This window comes from Taudactylus pleione, unplaced genomic scaffold (assembly GCF_031769625.1).
Source record: "Taudactylus pleione unplaced genomic scaffold, aTauple2 ptg001573l, whole genome shotgun sequence".
NCBI classification, from domain to species: domain Eukaryota; kingdom Metazoa; phylum Chordata; class Amphibia; order Anura; family Myobatrachidae; genus Taudactylus; species Taudactylus pleione.
Window position 1 is genome coordinate 3,290,824 of NW_028285970.1, and position 18,132 is coordinate 3,308,955.

The 18,132-nt window shown below is 43.1% G+C and overlaps 1 protein-coding gene across 1 annotated transcript in view; it reads left to right on the plus strand.

The window, feature by feature from the left end:
* RORB (RAR related orphan receptor B) overlaps positions 1-18,132 on the plus strand; it is a 168,410-nt gene that overhangs the window by 128,909 nt on the left and 21,369 nt on the right. The window contains exon 5 of the mRNA XM_088464081.1: positions 14,762-14,883. Within this exon, the coding sequence (XP_088320207.1) occupies positions 14,762-14,883 (122 nt within the window). The remainder of the gene's footprint in view (positions 1-14,761; positions 14,884-18,132) is intronic.

The following is an 18,132-nucleotide window of genomic DNA, read 5'->3' on the forward strand; positions in this document are numbered from 1 at the left end:
CCCTAGGAGTCACAGTGCACAATCTTATTAGCATTACACCGCACATAGGGCCTGATTCACATTACACCATAAAGTAGTGTCTCTTATTTATGTTACGACACACAGTAGTGCCCCTTTTACACAATGCCCACAGTAGTGACCCTTTTACACAATGCCCACAGTAGCGGTGTCCCTTACACAATGTCCCCCAGCAGTGGTGCCCCCTATGCAGTCCCCTTAGTAGTACGGTCCACTATGCAGTGCCCCCAGTTGAATGCTCCCCAGTAGTATGCCCCCCATTAGCAGGCCCCCCCAGTAGTATGTCCCCCATTAGCAGGCCCCCCCAGTAGTATGCCACCCAGTAGTATGCCCCCCCAGTAGTATGGCTCCCCCAGTAGTAGGCTGCCCCAGTAGCAGGCCCCCCCAGTAGTAGGCTGCTCCAGTAGTAGCCCCCCCTGTAGTATGGGCCCCCCCTGTAGTATGGCCCCCCCTGTAGTAGGCCCCCCCAGTAGTATGGCCCCCCCAGTAGCAGACCCCCCCCCCAGTAGTATAGCCCCCCCCAGTAGCAGGCCCCTCTGTAGTATGGCCCCCCCAGTAGTATTGCCTCCCCCAGTAGCAGACCCCCCCCCAGTAGTGCAGACCCCCCCCCCAGTAGTATAGCCCCCCCAGTAGCAGGCCCCTCTGTAGTATGGCCCCCCCAGTAGTATAGCCCCCCCCAGTAGCAGACCCCCCCAGTAGTGCAGACCCCCCCCCCAGTAGCGCCCCCGGACCTTTGACAAGTAAAAAAATAAAAAAAATAAAACTTACCTGTATCCCCGCTCCCGCGCCGTCCGCTCTGTCACACGCTGAGGAGGGAGCCGGAAGACGGAGCTCATGTGTGAGCTCCAGCCGGCTCCCTCCGTGCAGCAGCCAATGAGAGTCTGTGTGACTCTCATTGGCTGCTGTAACAAACACACAGCTGCCGCTGGCGGCTGTGTGTCTGTGTCTGTGTAGGGCAGAGCGCTATCACTGCGCTCTGCCCTACACGCGAGGAGACCTGATGTCGGATTCTCTAGTGAGAATCCGACATCAGGCGGCCGCCGTTCGGCCCCGAACGGGGATCCGAGTCAGGCGGTGAACACCCGAACAGGGTTCGGGTGGACTCGGATCCCCAATGTTCGGAGCGGTTCGGATTCCACAGAATCCGAACCGCTCATCTCTACTATAGAGTTGCTGACACACAAACATATAGCGCAGCCCACATACCCTCTGTATATGTTCTGTGTTAGTGCTGGGAAGTCTGCTAGCAGAACTGACAATTGAGAACAGTTAAGTTGTTTGTGTTTTCTTACCTATAATTCTATTTTTTCCTCACTGAGTTCTCCTGTATATTATTAGATTGTAATATGGTACTCCTCTAGTAATACAGTAACATGGAAGTGTGACTCAGGGTAAGTTCACGTAGAAGAGAAGCAAACAGTAGACTCTTACATGTGAAGCTGTCATCTGCTGCTCTTCAATGTCAGCATTAATCGTTGAGTGTAGTATTTCGCTACAATGACTTAGGGGTCTAGTCATGATGTTAATTATCGGGGTCCGTTCAGTCTCCAATAATTAACATTCTAACTCGATGCGAGCGCCGGAGCAAGTCGTCATTGCTCCAGCGCTGAGATAGCTGATCCGAAAATCAGCTGTCTCCCCAAATCTTTTCACTGCTCCTACAGGTCACGCATGCACACACGAACCCCAATGACCGGTGGAAAGAGCCGGACAGGGAAGGAGGGATCCCAAAGGATCCCTCTACGCAACCCGGGGACTCTTTCCTATAGGAAAGGAGTGGATTGCGAGCCTGGAGTGGGAGCACTCACCATCTGAAGATGGCGAATGCTACCACACTCAAGCTCCGAAAATATAGTATTTTCGGTGTTTGAAGAATTCTCCATTCTACTATATGGGGACAGCGGGCCTTTCCTTGAGAGGAAGGTAATCAGGAGATATCTGTGATATCTCCTACTTTACTTTCTTAATGAATGGGCTGATAACTTAATTTCTACAATTGCAGGTGAAAGTGTTCATATTCACCTGCTTTTGTAGAAATTAAGTGATGATGAATAGGCCCCTTAGTCAAGTGCCACTCTCCCAGTGCAAGTAGCAGAAGATGACAACCCCACCCCACTCTTGCTAATATACACATTCAGACCATCAGAAGCAGCTAGATCAGAGGTTCCCAAACTCCGCCATTACAATCCGGGTTTTAAGGATATCATGCAAGAACACAGGTGACTTAATTAGCACCTCAGTCAATTTGATTTCACCATCTGGGATCAGTTTAGATATCTTTAAAACCTGGACTGTAATGGTGGAGTTTGGGAACCTCTGAGTAAAGGCCCCCATACATCAGAGATTGATTGCAGCAATCGTGCAATTTGCAATCGATTGTGTATAAAAATCTTTCCCTTTTTCAATCGATTGCTGATTGCAGAGATGCCACAATCGATTGAAAAAGGTAAAGATTTTTATACACAATCGATTGCAAATTGCACGATTGCTGCAATCGATCTCTGATGTATGGGGGCCTTTAGATAATCATTGTCATTGCACCAGCCCTCCAGTACCCGAAACTGCAGTTGAGTCCAAGTCTGATTGTGGTGTAATTACATAAATCTACTCATACTGTACATACATTATACCAAGCAATTGGCTAACCCTAATAGCATATTAAGGGCCTGATTCAGAGCCGGACGCAATTAGCGCTCGCTCGTCCAGAAAATAGGGGTGGCTATTCAAATGAACCGTTCGCTGTTTGCGGTCTGTTCACGCCTCTAGGTCTGAACGAGCGTACAAAACTTGCGGTCGTTTTTTAGGAAACTACGCCCCCTGGCCGCTCGCATCCTACGTCATGTCCGCTATTTATTAGATTAATCGAGTACATCGAACAGGGTATGAACTGCTCGCTATTCTTGTGGTTGGTTTTTGCTACCACAATTTTGCGAGCAGTTCTGGCTATAAAATAACCCAGTGACGTGGTCAATGACGCTGCTGTTTTAAATATGCACACCCATAAAACACCCGTTTTGACCTTTAAGCACGCCTGCGATCGGATCTCCACTCCCCGTTTTCAAGCACCTTCCCCTGTTACCACCCACATACGCCTCTTTCTGTCACTCAAATTAGCAGGCATTCGCTATTTTGCGAGCACATGAATTTCGGCCGCACTGACTGGTTCGCGCATGCGTATAACGATCCGTACGCATGCGCAGTTGGGCAAACATCGCTCAGAGCGAACGAGCTGCCGCTTACGAGTGGCTCTGAATCAGGCCCTAAAGCCCCTAAAAATGAAATATATACATATGTTCTGTTCATCTACTCTTGTGGTGGTGGTCCATGACAAAGGCCAGCATATGGCCGAAACGACGATTACTATGTGAAGTGTGAACAATACAGAACTTTTTACTGGAAAAAAAAAGTCCCTGGTGAGTGCACTCTCTTTTTGCAAGTTTTATATATATATATATATATATATATATATATATAGCCATAGTGTGTAGGGGCACTCAACCTCAATGCTACCACCATTTGCAACATTTCAGCGCCTTTGTTGCGGCGCTTTCGTCAGGCACAGTTTATCAATACACAAACAACTAGTTAAACACTCACCATTAAATACCTCGTGCTGTCCGCCCTCCTGCCCACCACCGCCGCCAGGCCCGGAAGTAACGGTCGCAGGGTAGGTGACATTCTGTAGATGGGTATTCATTTAGTGACAATGGCTGTGAGGTTCTATTTCTCTGGGACCTAATGACCACCAACATTGCAGATTTTTCCTTGCATCCCATTAAGAGTGACTGATCCAGGAAATTACTCCAACTGGTGATACTGGACTGTGTTCTTTTCCATGTGAAGTTGGGAGCTCCCCCTGTCAAGTTTAGTTTTGTCTTACTGTAGGTACACACATTTATCCTTAAAAATAGGTAATTCTGATTTGTTATTGCAGGATGTTTCCTACAAGCATGGGCGTAACTACCATAGGTGCAAGCTGCTATAGAACCCATAGCGGATGGGGGCCCATCTTCCTTGTCAAAGTTACATGTGTTTATATACATTTTCACATTTGGGTGGTACATTGGGGCCCTTGCAAACTTTTGCTATTAGACCTTCAAATACCTAGTTACGTCCCCTGGCTGAAAGTATACAGCACCTCTACATGAGCATAGTTATAAGTATAGGAAATTACTAGCAATCTGTAGGTGTAGTACACACTACATGATATTTTGAATGATTTTGCTTATTCCGATGCATCGGAACAACAAATTCTTCAAAACGTGTAGTGTGTACCCACTATCACGATCCCAATGCGCGCTCTCACTGGTCATCCGTCGCATCTTCAGATCTTTTGTACATGCAGCAAGATCTGAGGATGTTGCTAGCGATTCCATGCTTCCAAATGCAGCATCGCCCCCGCTACCCCTGCCATCGCTCTCGCTGGCAGCATCGGCAAGTGTGTATGCACTTACCAATGCCGGCGCCTCCTTGGGTCCATTGCAAATGAAGTCGGTATACACTAGACATCGTCTATTGTGTACCGGTCTTAAGTGTACTTCCTGATCTGAACTGAAGTACTGTACACTCCTAAGACCGGTGGTGGAGCAGGCTGGGTAGTGTAGAAAAGATTTGCAAACTAAGCAGAAAAACGTATGTGATCATTAATATGACTGGCTTATGGAAAGAGTTAGCAGTTTCCAAGTGCCGAATGGGTAGCTGACAAACTCAATTGGAACACAGATTGTGGGAATGGTCTGGGCACAGGTATAGACAACACTATATTGACATAATATTAGTGTAACCGGAAATAAGTACGTTTTTATTGATAAACATTTCTCCAAAAAAACGTTTATATAGTAAAATGTAGGATCAGTGGTGCTCCCCTAGAGTCAGATATGAAACGCAAAGGGGAAGAGAGAAAAGAAGATTATTTTTCTGGGGGCACTCTAATAAGTTAAAACGTAACTTTTATTGAGATCTCGTTATAGATCTGATCTAACTAACAACATTAATACAAAATAGAGACAAACATATAACGCAACATAGATGGAAAGGAATGTGTATCTCTCAAATGGCATATCATTCCTCCTTCCAAGAGTCTGATAAAAACGTATTAAACACAAGGTGACAGAATTGGATATAATTCTCCAATCGCTCTAAGAAAATAGAACAAATACAAATCAAGTTATTATCAAAGAAGCTCCCTATATTGGCCAAATTTGTAAGTATATGCACCAAGGGCAAACATAGGTTACATGGGTATAATAAATACTCCTTAGCTTCATAAATATAGGTCACACTTTATAGGTGTAGCCCTTAATTGTAGTAGAATAGTTTATGAAAAGCATCTGCATGAATTTATGGAGTGATAATCTGCTTTTGAGCACATGCCCGTCGGCAGAGGTGGTCAATGAGAGTTACCCTCTCCAAATACAGATGATTGATAGATTTCCCTCCCTCTGCTGTCAGTTCCCAGAGATGGAACTGATGAGAGTACAGAAAGACCAGTTCAGGGAAAAAGTGTAAAGAAGAAGGTGTATACAATTAATTGGTGTGTATACATGCATATATTAATGAGCAGCTGGATTTCTGTATGTCTCTGATATACACAGCAGTAATAAGCGGATGTATACCCAATAGTCCATTTTAAGACATAATATTGTCACAATAATTCCAATGAGATAAAAGGTTGCAATGGAGGAATCTTCAGGGCTGGATTCAGTGCAGAGGCATATGGCCATATACCAGTCTGCAAAAAGCACGAGATTGGGCCTCATCCTATGCATTTCAACAGAGAAGTGCATTTGCAGGGGTGCTCAGAGCAATGTAGTAAAAGGGTTTTCAATATTAATTTTTACCATTAATTAGGTTATACCAAGCAGCACTTTGGGTAAAGGATGCAAAACTAGATTGTATTGAATGTAATGGTACTAAAGTAGTAAGAGGAAGGCTTTTCTTAAAAAAATAAAAAATTATCTTCTTCCTACACATTGAGGTGCACTTATTTTTTGCTTAGACATCTCCTGAGAGCAGATTATCAGTATGCATCTTAAAGTGTGCAAAGTGGATCATCGAGGTTCAGCGGTCCAACTCCAAGGCGTTTTGCATGAACATCAGGTACACTTTATGATTAAACTTGTATTGCAAGTAAGAAAGATAGTACACATACAGTCAGGTCCATAAATATTGGGACATTGACAGAATTTTCATATTTTGGCCTCTATTCACCACCACAATGGCTTTGAAATGAAACAAACAAGATGTGATTTAACTGCAGACTTTCAGATTTAATTTGAGAGTAATTACATCCAAATCAGGTGAACGGTGTAGGAATTACAACGGTTTCTATATGTGGCCAAAATGTAGTGGTCTGATTTCAACAGATTGACCACCCTGGAATCCTGGCAAAGCGAATGAAGGGCTTCATCCACAAGTCCCACATGCAGAGCGGAATCGCTCCATCTTAGCTCCTCCTTCACTTTCTCCAGCTGCTTCTTCAAAAGCCTGATGAGGGGAATGACCTGACTCAAGCTAGCAGTGTCTGAACTGACTTCACGTGTGGCAAGTTCGAAGGGCTGGAGAACCTTGCACAACATGGAAATCATTCTCCACTGCGCTTGAGTCAGGTGCATACCCCCTCCTTTGCCTATGTCATAGGTGGGTGTATAGGCTTGAATGGCCTTTTGCTGCTCCTCCATCCTCTGAAGCATATAGAGGGTTGAGTTCCACTGCGTCACAACCTCTTGCTTCAGTTGATGGCGGTGCAGGTTCAAGAGTGTTTGCTGGTGCTCCAATCTTCGACACGCAGTCGCTGAATGGCGAAAGTGGCCAGATATTTTTCAGACCACCCAAAGCGTCTCCTGCAAGCCCCTGTCGCTTTTCTGAAAATTCTGCACCACCAAATTTATTGTGTGAGCAAAACATGGGACATGCTGGAATTTGCCTAGATGTAATGCCCGCACAATATTGGTGGCGTTGTCAGATATCACAAATCCCCAGGAGAGTCTAAGTGGGGTAAGCCACTGGGCGATGATTTGTCGGTGGTGTGCCTCTTACTGAAACCAGTGATACACAGCTTAGCCTGCCTTGGAACGAGCTGGTGTTTCTGAGATGCTGCTACTGGTGACGCTGCTGTTGTTGCTGCGTAAGGTGATACATCTACCCAGTGGGCTGTCACAGTCATATAGTCCTTAGTCTGCCCTGTTCCACTTGTCCACTTGTCCGTGGTTAAGTGGACATTGGGTACAACCACATTTTTCAGGACACTGAGGACACTTTTTGACATTTCTGTACAGTGTCGGTATCGCCTGCCTAGTGAAGTGGAATCTAGACAGGATTTGGAACCGGGGACACACTACCTCCATCAATTGTCTAAATCCCACTGCACTAATGGTGGATACCGGACAAATGTCTAACACCAACATAGCAGTCAAGGCCTCAGTTATACGTTTTGCTTCAGGATGACTGCTGTTGTACTTCATCCTGCTCGCTAAGGACTGTTGGAGGGTCAATTGTTTAGTAAAAGTAGTGGTGTTCCTACTTCCTGCAGGGATGATGAACGACTCCCAGCAGCAACAGCAGCAGCAGCAGCAGTAGGCGTAGCAATGCAGGATCCTCCGGAGGAATCCCGGATAGGAGAGTCAGTCATGCCAGTGACATGGCCTGCAGGACTACTTCCGATCCTGACTAAGGAGGAAATTGACGAGGAGGGAGTTGACGGTGTGGTTTGCAGGCGCTTGGATACAACAGGACAAAGGGATTTAGGTTTCCCTGTACTACTTACGGTCTTATCCAAAGTCTCTGAACTTGACAGTAACTATTTATGAACGCGCTGCAGGTGACGTATAAGGGAGGATGTTCCTAGGTGGTTAACATCCCTACACCTACTTATTTCACCCTTACATATGGTACATATGGCAAGACAGTTGTTGTCCGGACTTCTATAGAAATATTCCCAGACCAAAGAGGTGGAATGTTTGGTCTTCTGCCCAGGCATGACCGTGATGGGCTTTTTCATCCCACGGACAACAACTGTCTCCCCCGGATCCTGATTTAAACAAACAACATCACCATCAGAATCCTTCTCACCAACTTCCTCCTCAGCACCAGCTACACCAGTATCCTCATCCTGTTGTACTTCAACAGTGATATCTTCAATTTGCATATCAGCAAGTGGACTGTGGGTGCTCCTTTCAGCACTTGCAGGGGGCGTGCAAAGGGTGTATAGAGCCACCTCTTCCCGTCCAGTGCTGGGAAGGTCAGGCATCGCAACCGCCACCACACTTGGACTCTCCTTGGGGATTTGTGATATCTTTTTAGAACGCACAGTTCTTCATTGTGCTTTTGCCAGCTTAACTCATTTGTTTTTTTTAGCGGAAGGAGTGCTTCCATCGTCATGTGAAGCTGAACCACTAGTCATGAACATAGGGAAAGACCTTAGCCGTTCCTTGCCACTCCGTGTCGTAAATGGCATATTGGCAAGTGTACGTTTCTCCTCAGATGATTTAGATGTTTTTTTTAAGGTCATTTTCCTGAACTTTGTCATTTGGGATTGTATATGCCCTCTACTATGACATTGGGCATCGGCCTTGGCAGACGACGTTGATGGCATGTTATCGTCTATGTCATGACTAGTGGCAGCAGCTTCAGCACTAGGAGGAAGTGGTTCTTGATCTTTCCCTATTTTATTTTTATCGGAGAAAGTTTGGTCCTCCATTTATGTTATTGATATATACGTGCGGCTAAGGCGCACACAAATACAGAAAATATTTTTTTATTTTTGTTGGAGACTAGTGCACTTTGTGGGTTACACCACCCTTTAAGAAATGAGCCAGCCGGCTCTTTACTTGTGGGACACAGGCGCACGATTGGCGCTGCTCCTTTATTGATGCACATGCAGCTACAGTGCACACAATTCACAAAGACAGAAAAAAAGAAGAATTTTTTATTTTTTGTGGAGCGCACTTTGAGGGTTACACCACCCTTTAACAGACAGACGCACGCTTGGTGCTGCTGCTTTGAGGATGCACGTACAGTGCAGACAATTCACAAACACAGAAGAAAATGTTTTATTTTTTTTGGAGTGCTCTTTGGGGGTTACAGCACCCTTTAACGGACAAGCCAGCCGGCCCTTTTCTTATGGGACACAGGCGCATGCTTTGCGCTGCTCCTTTGTTGATGCACGTGCAGCCACAGAAAATAATTTTTATTTTGTTTGGAGTGCACTCTGGGTGTTACAGCACACTTTAACAGACGAGCCAGCCAGTCCTTTACTTAGGACACAGGCGCATGCTTGACGCTATCTGCGGCTACTGTGCACACAATTCACAAACACAATAAAATATATATTTTTATTTGGTTTTGAGTGTACTTTGGGGGTTACAGCACCCTTTAACGGTCAAGCCAGCCGGCCCTTTACTTATGACACAGGCGCACGCTTGGCACTACTTTGTTGAAGCACGTGCGGCTACTGTGCACACAATTCACAAACACAAAAACTTTAATTTTTTTTGGAATGCACTTTGGGGGAGCACCCCTGATGCACAGATCACCTCCTGAACAACACTACAGCACCGCTCTAGGACTACAGCCTTTATGGGACACTGCACAACACAGTGCAGCCAGCCCCTATAGACTTTGGAGTGGACACAGCCCCTATGACTGCAACTGACTGCAAAACACAGCCCAGCCAGCCCCTATGACAGCAGCACAACACAGCCCAGCCAGCCCCTATGACAGCAGCACAACACAGCCCAGCCAGCCCCTATGGACAACAGCAGCACAACACAGCCCAGCCCAGCCAGCCCTAGCTTCCACCCTCCCTCTTCACTGTCCACAGCTGGAGTGAGAAACGGCGCCGACGTGGGGACCTTTTATAGAATCCAAAAGGCGAGATCCAGAAGGCGGGATGATGACGTTTTACCCCAATTTCAGATCTGAGTCAGGCAGGAAAAGTTGAGCCTGACTCAGATACGACTCGGATCAGGGGGGCTTGGGGGTGTTCGGATTTCAGAAATCCAAACCCGCTCATCCCTACTTTTTACCCTTACATCTGAAGTGTCCATAAACATTTTCTCATACTGCACATGTGCCTTTAACATTTATTCTGCCACCGGTGTATTATTAATGCCCCCGCCTACCCTGTCACTGTCTGTAACCACAGACACCCTTCCCCCCCTGCCGCCAGTGTCTATCCCAACCCTGCCCCTGTCTGTAGAACAAGCTCCCCCTGGTGCCGCAGCATGAGGATCTGCAGGCGAGCACTGGAGGACCTACTTTGGAGCCTGGAGGAAATCAGTGACAGCCCAGAGCCAATGGGGTAAGGAGACACAGCTATGGGATCTGAAAAGATTCCTCTGCTACACAAGCTGCAATGAGCTTCTTAACCTATGGGGGGCTGTACATCATCTCAGAGTGGCGTACAGTAACACTCACAAGTTCCGAAAAAAAAGCTTTTTCAGAACTTGATGAATTACAAAATTTCTAAATTTACTAAAGCATGGAGACTGTGGGATTATCGGGGGTGAATTGTAACCAGGAGATATCAGTGATATCTCCTGCATTACTTGCTTAATAAATGGCCCTGGACCTTATTTTTTACAGAAGTAAAGGAAAATATAAATTTTCACCCACATTTGTAGAAATTAAGGGATGATTAATAGACCTCTCACTATTATCATTACTTTAAATGTATAGTTTGTGTATGTATGTATAATGCACAAAGTATATTGAATGTAGGGAGTGTTTATGTGGAGCTAGGAACTAGATATATTGAGAACTTAAAAATTCCTTTGCCTGACAATAATCGTTATTTACTAACAGTCCAAATAAAAATTTGCACTAAATCTACAATAACCATACAGCAATTACAGTTTATTGCTCAAATGTAAGTTAGACAATGAAATCAAATATCTTATTGGCTGCTAAGGTTTTAACCCCTTCACAGTGGAGGACAAGTGGATCTTGTCATCTGCATATACCTTAAAACTGTGTATGACAACACTTACAGGTTGAGTCTCCCATTTCCAAAATGCTTGGGACCAGGGGTATTTTGGATAACGGAATATTCCGTATTCTGGAATAATTGCATACCATAATGAAATATCTAGGGAATAGGACCCAAATATACACACAGAATGTATTTATGTGTTATGTACACCTTATAAACACAGCCTGCAGTTAATTGTATACAATATTTTCAATAATTTTGTTGCTCAAACAAAGTTTGTGTACAGAAATTAAATTCATTTATGTTTCATAAACACCTTATACACACAGCCTGAAAGTAATTTTATACAATAGTTTTAAGAATTTGTGCCTTAGACAAAGTTTGTGTACATTGAACCATTAAAAATCAAAGGTTTCACTATTTCAGTCATGCCAAAATAATTCCGTATTTCGGAATATTACGTATTTCGGAATATTTGGATATGGGAGACTCAACCTGTACTTACATTTTTCCACCAGCACTAATCACCGGTTGGGAGTCCCAAGGGGCACTCTGGTACTTATAAGAATTTTTTTTAAAAATCATGGCCCTCATTCAGAGCCGTACGCTCTGAGCAGAGCGCACGCTCTGAATGAGGGCCGGGCTCCATTTTCATGGAGCGTCCTCCTGGACGCTCGTATAGCTGTGGGTTACCACCCACAGGCTATACGAGCGTGCATTGTGAATTTGCGAGCCGGAGCCTGCGGTTGAGGTTTTCAACAGCAAGCTCCGGAGTGATTTTGGCCAAAATCACTCCCACTGACATCATTAGTGATGTCAGTGGGCCGGCTTTTGACGGGAGGCGTTCCCCCGTCAGGGAGGCACGCCCCTGGCACGCCCACCAAAGGGGGCGTGCTGTCAATCAACATTGACAGCACGCCCCCTTTGATCGGACACAACGAGCGAAGGACTTTCCTTCGCTCGTCGCGTCTGGCGCATGCGCACGACGGAGCTCCCTCCGTCGTGCGCATGCTCAGTCCATAACATCGACCCACTTGCGAGCGGACAGCCGCTCGCGAGTGGGTCTGAATCAGGCCCCATGTTTGCTTTTGGTCCCCTTTCTTGAAATTTCAAACACTTTTTTATAGCCATTTGGGTTACATTTTATTTTAAATGTTAGAATAAGTAAAAAGACTAATAGTATTTTTTGAAAATACAAACTCTTCTGAAAAAAATCAAAGTATAATTTGTGCGGGCACCGCAGAAAAATCGGTGATATTGATGTTGGGATGTGATGAGCACTAACGTCAGAAAATGGCCTCAGCACAAAGGTGTGAAAGCCCTCAGCAGAGAGGGGGTTAATGCAAATTTGCAGATATGAGCAAACTTCAAAAATAAACTGCTGCACAATTCTACTTGTCTTGTTCATTATGCTGGATGCAATTCTTATGATCTCTGCATATTATATGTGCTTTGCAAGTAATTGTTTATTGATTGGGATTATTAAATTGAAATATAATAAGATGTCATGTTGTATCAATATGTTTGCCTAGGATGCCTATGTGTGATATCATATGTTTAGGAGGGCTCTGGTATCTTGGTTGTGTACAATGTAGGAGAATTTGCAGGTGTAGATAATTAGAGGTGTTGAAAGGGAAATTAGAGGGTGTGATTCAGAGATGTACACTAATGCCATTATAGCTACTATATGGTACGCAGCTGCTGTGCATAAATATGCTAATATCGCATACGCCGAGGATCGTACTGAGACACCCATCTGCGGCTTTGCAAACCCAAGCATCTGCGTACAGAGACATGCCATTATCGCAGTTCCGAATAACCCTATGACTACTTAGAATAGGTGAAGGAACTGAGACACTGGAGCCACTTTGTGACATAGCTCCATTTTTTGCCACCACTCCTCATTACCTCCACCAAATGCTCCCTTGACTGTCAATCATCCTGCAAGTAAGAAGCAGCTATGAGCAACTACAGTAATGTACCTTGACACATGCGCAGTGCGACTAAGACGCATGTGCATTTTACCGATAGTTGCTAAACTGCATAAATATCGGCATTGCATACATCTCTGATTCAGGCCCTAATTGTAGAAGTATTTCGAAGTTGTATGGAGCGTAACTTGTAGATGTTTAGGTCAGCAAGTTGCAGTGATGTTTGTGAATTAGAAAACCTAATTCTAAGCATAGTATTGTGTCGGTGAAGGAAAATATGTATTCATGTGAGAGTATGAAGTGGGAAGAATTAGCAATATTGCTAAGTACTGTGTAGTAATGATTGTGATGGGTAGGGAAATGCGAGTGGAGTTGAATTTAAATAGGTACACCTGTAACTGGGGAAATTTATAGGGTGTTGTTGTAAGTAGTTAGATTTACAAAACAGAGAGGTATGAAGGACTAGTGTGTGTTCAGTTGTCTGGGTCCTGTATCACTGTCAGTCATGGGCGAATTCATAGACTATCCACCGGCACTGCAGAAATCACTGGGAAATTGGCACTAGCACCATCTTCCTGAAGATTTGTGCATGCTCGGTAGTCTATGGCACAGTTCCAGAGTTTACTTGGCTAGAGACGATGTTCCTTACAGAGACTGCACATGGGCACCCTCATCTCATAAACCACCCCTGCTATCAGTAGTGTGAATATTAGATTGTAAGATGTTTCTGACAGAAACATCTTACAATCTTTCTGTGTCTAACATTGACAGAAAATTTTATATTTTTACATACAACCATTTTCTATAATGGTTCAAAATGACAACTCCCATACAAAGTTAGAGAATTAACTTTACATGTACGCATGTGAATGAAGTTACCCAGACATGTAGTGGCTGGAGTACTAGACCAGTTTGCATTACCTGAAATTAGTGTGCACATGCTCTGAAAGCACATTCAGGAATGTAGAATGTCTGGTAATTGACATTTGTGCCATCTTTTGCTTGGAGTGACAGTATGAGGGAGGCATGAAGTGACCTCAAGTTGTCTGAGTACAGACAGGGGCACCGAGAGGGGGGGAGCAGGTAGTAATTACCGAGCCCCGGGCTTGTTGGAGGGGCCCGGCAGAGGCCTAGTATCCCCCCCAAAAAAAACAAAGAAAAACAAAGAGGACGTTTTTCTGCGCACACTCTCAAAAAAGGTGTGTGGTTTTGTAACACAGTTATCTCCCTTACAAATTATGCCCCACTAAGTAATGCCCCTTATAACACATTGTGCCACACAGTAATGCCCTTATAACACATTGTGCAACACAGTATTGCCCCTTACACATAGCAAACTTAGGTCGCGGAGCAGGTATCCAACTAAATAAGTTCCTGAGTTGAAGTGTTCATAAGAGCCATGATGCCAATTCACAAACCAGTTTTTAAAATAAATTGCCATTGAGCATAACTCATTAATTTGGACATATGCTAAGATAGAAGCAAAGATCTCTGCCTTTGCTGTATGCTATTTGCCAGTGCACTTCTATGCGTGTGCATCACTACTCTATGTACAAATTACCTGTTGATATTTTATACGTCTGTTACAAATTCTATTGGGAAGACAATAAAGCAGTAGATAGGGGAGCATCTAAAAAAACAGCAGGGTATTTACTGTATCATGTAATTCTCTTCTACATGCAGTGAATCCACATCAGTTGTATTAGGACTTCACTCACCTGTACACAGCAATCCAACTAGAATATCATACTATTTTATATATATATTGTATGATCCTTATCCCTGTTTTATTCCTTAACTGCTAACATGTTTCCCCATTTACAAAATACATATATTTACAGGTATTTTCTTATTGATTTTGTGATTTATATCTTTGGAACAGATCGAGTTGCACAAAATATCATAAAGTCCCATTTGGAGACGTGTCAGTACACATTGGATGAATTACATCAGCTAGCATGGCAGACTCATACTTACGAAGAAATTAAAGTATACCAGAGCAAGGTACAGTAGATGCTAAATTTATCATTAGTAAACATCTGCTACATTTGTAAACATTTCAAGTTTTTTAACATTTTTGCAACATTTTGCCACTGAGCAAACTGTGGTTCGATCCAAATATAGTTGAAATCATTGGATTCATGTTAACAATAGGCAGAGATTTCAATATTAATGCTTTAAGTCAGAATCATGATGTGGAATAATACCATCATTTACTCATCATTTTGATTTATAAGGAGCACTTCATATTCCAATACACAATGTTTATACAACGTAGTATATTATGCAGTAAGTAATGTGTAAATAACAGCATTATTTAGCACTTTCTTTTGCTTTGGAATTACTTATAACAAAATCAAAATGATGTGTTAAACATGATGTATGCTGTATCAGGAGAATAGAGGGTGCTGCTATTTATATACTTCTCTTTCACCCCATGAAATATTTTGTAGTGTTGCAATACCTACTACTATATGTATGGTTGTGGAGCAGTGCCCTCTTTTGGCCTTTATCACATCATGCTTCATACATTAGCATTTTAAAAAGTAATTTACATGCCAATAGAAGGTGTATTTGGCACTATTTCACTAAGATTTTGTAATGTAACATAACACACAATAGCATGGCCAGTTTAAAGAAAATAAAATTATATACGAAATAGGGGTTAGCGAAGTGTTTCTTCTGCTCAACCATGTTATTTCTCATACTTCTCATTCTCTCTCATCATACTTATTTAAGTTTGACAAATGAAATCTATTATATATATATATATATATATATATATATATATATATAGTACTGTGCAAAAGTTTTAGGCACGTGTAAAAAATGCTGCATAGTAAGAATGCTTTCAAAAACAGATGTGTTATTAGCTTATTTTTATCAATAATCAAAATGCAAAGTGAATGAACTGAAGAGAAATCTAAATCCAATCAATATTTAGTGTGACCACCCTTTGTCTTCAAAACAGCATCAATTCTTCTAGGTACACTTGCACACAGTTTTTGAGGAACTCGGCAGGGAGGTTGTTCCAACATCTTGGAGTCCTGTATAAAACCGACAACAAAGCAGGCGGCACTCAGATATTCAGGATTAGTGAAAACACCACATAGGGTGCTTTTTAATAGAAGTCTATGTTTCTGGGATTGTATCCCCTTCCTCAGGACAAAACATGTTTTGTATAGTGGTGTGCATACCTTTTTGGAGGGCATCGGAGCAGATACACTGTGTGGAGGTACTGGAGTAGCAATCTCCCTGAAGAGTCTAGAAATCTCCCTGATTGCACCAAACACACATTATGAAGCTGTTATATTAAAAAAATGGAGCTATATACATTAAAATGGATCATTAGTATAATTTTCCTGCATTGGTTATAAGTGGGGATGGGCATCGGTGGTTTTCAATCGATGGTCACCATTGATGGTGCCATCGGTGGTAACCATCAATGGTACAATAACCATCTATGGTGAACCATCAATGGTTTGCACCTCTCGATGGTCACCACTGCCAGTGCCTGGATAGCAGCAGACCAATCAAAAACTGGGAGCGGTGCTTAGTTGGCCACCAAGGGGTGGGAATAAGCTCCATGTTGGGAGAAGAAATTAAAAAAAATTGGGTTCCACTTTGCCATCGATGGCAAAACCATAGACCAGTGATTCCCAACCTCAGTCCTCAAGGCACACTAACAGTCCTGGTTTTAGTGCTATCCATGTCTGAGCACAGAAGAAGAAATCAAAATAACTGAGGTACTAATTAAGTCACCTGTGCTCAAGTATGGCTATCATTAAATCCTGGACTGTTAGTGTGCCTTGAGGACCATGGTTGGGAACCCCTGCCATAGACCATCAGTAGTATCACCAGACATATTTTTTCTAAATCACTTTAGCAGCTCTCAAAAATTATGGTACAAGCCTTTCTATAACTAATATTTCCTATAAAATACATTCATAATAAAATAAAGGCATTGGCATTTTTATTTTGTTTATGTGTCCATGGAACCGGTGAATAAATCACTTCTGTAAGTGTTTTACATGGGGAACTGCAACAGATATCTTCGATCCATGGTTTCACAGAAGCAGTCCCTATAGAAACCTATGGAGGCTGATTTCTCATCAAAATTACCAAGATCCAGAATCTGAAGATGGAATTAGTCATTGTAGCCTATATGCTACGTATCGCAAAAAGTACTGGGAGATGGATTGATTTCATCCATCCCATAAATGTGGCAGTTTTCCTAGGTCTTAATAAAGTGAAAGAAACACAATATTATTGTACTTGATGGCAGGATAAGATCAGCATGTCATATAGTCAGGGTCCCGAAGGTCAGAATGCCAGCGGTCACAATACTGACACCGGCATCCTGGCGGTCTCAATCCTGACAGATTCCAACAGTGAGTATTAGGGCTAAGGTTAGGGTTAGGCCCTAGGGGGTCGTTTAGGGATAAGGTGCCAGAGGGGTGGGTTAGGGTTAGGATTGGGTTTAGAATAGTTACCAAAATCTGTCGACATTGTGACCGTTGGGATTCCATACCCAACTCATCAGTATAAGGGTACATGAATTCACTTTTGCAGTATTACACCTGAATAGATACTTAGGGGCTGAATTCCATGTCGGGACTGGAGCAAATTAAAAAGGCAAGTAACTTTGCACCTTGGCAAGCCATGTTGCTCTGCAAGGGGCATGCATACTGTACATTAATTGTTTGTATGCTGGGTATATACTGGCTGCTTTTGCATGTAGCCCACAAATGCTGGACAGCTTTATTTTTGAGTTTGGACACACCCCTCCCAAATCTAATCTCTCTGCACATGTTACATCTTGCCCACCTGCAGTGCAGCATGGTTTTACCAAGATTCACAGTTACTTGCTCTTTTTGCCCCATAGTGCATTATTTTGTGGAGCATCTCATTCTTAAAGGTCAATATCTTATTTATATATATATATATATATATATATATATATATATATATATATTTATATATATTATATATACTGTATATATTTCACATTTTACATGTTACTTTTTGAAATCACTGCACCAGTGATGGTTACGTTCTACCTTAAACAAAAAAATACAATACTCCTATTTAATATCCAAGATATTTGTCTCTTGTTAGTGTTGTATAAATAGGAGAAGGTGTGCACTGCTATAAAGGAACCTTCAGGCTTTTTCTCTCGCTGAACGATATTGCACAGAAACGACTTTACAGACACACAATACTACACCTGACCAACTGTGCTGCCCGAATAAA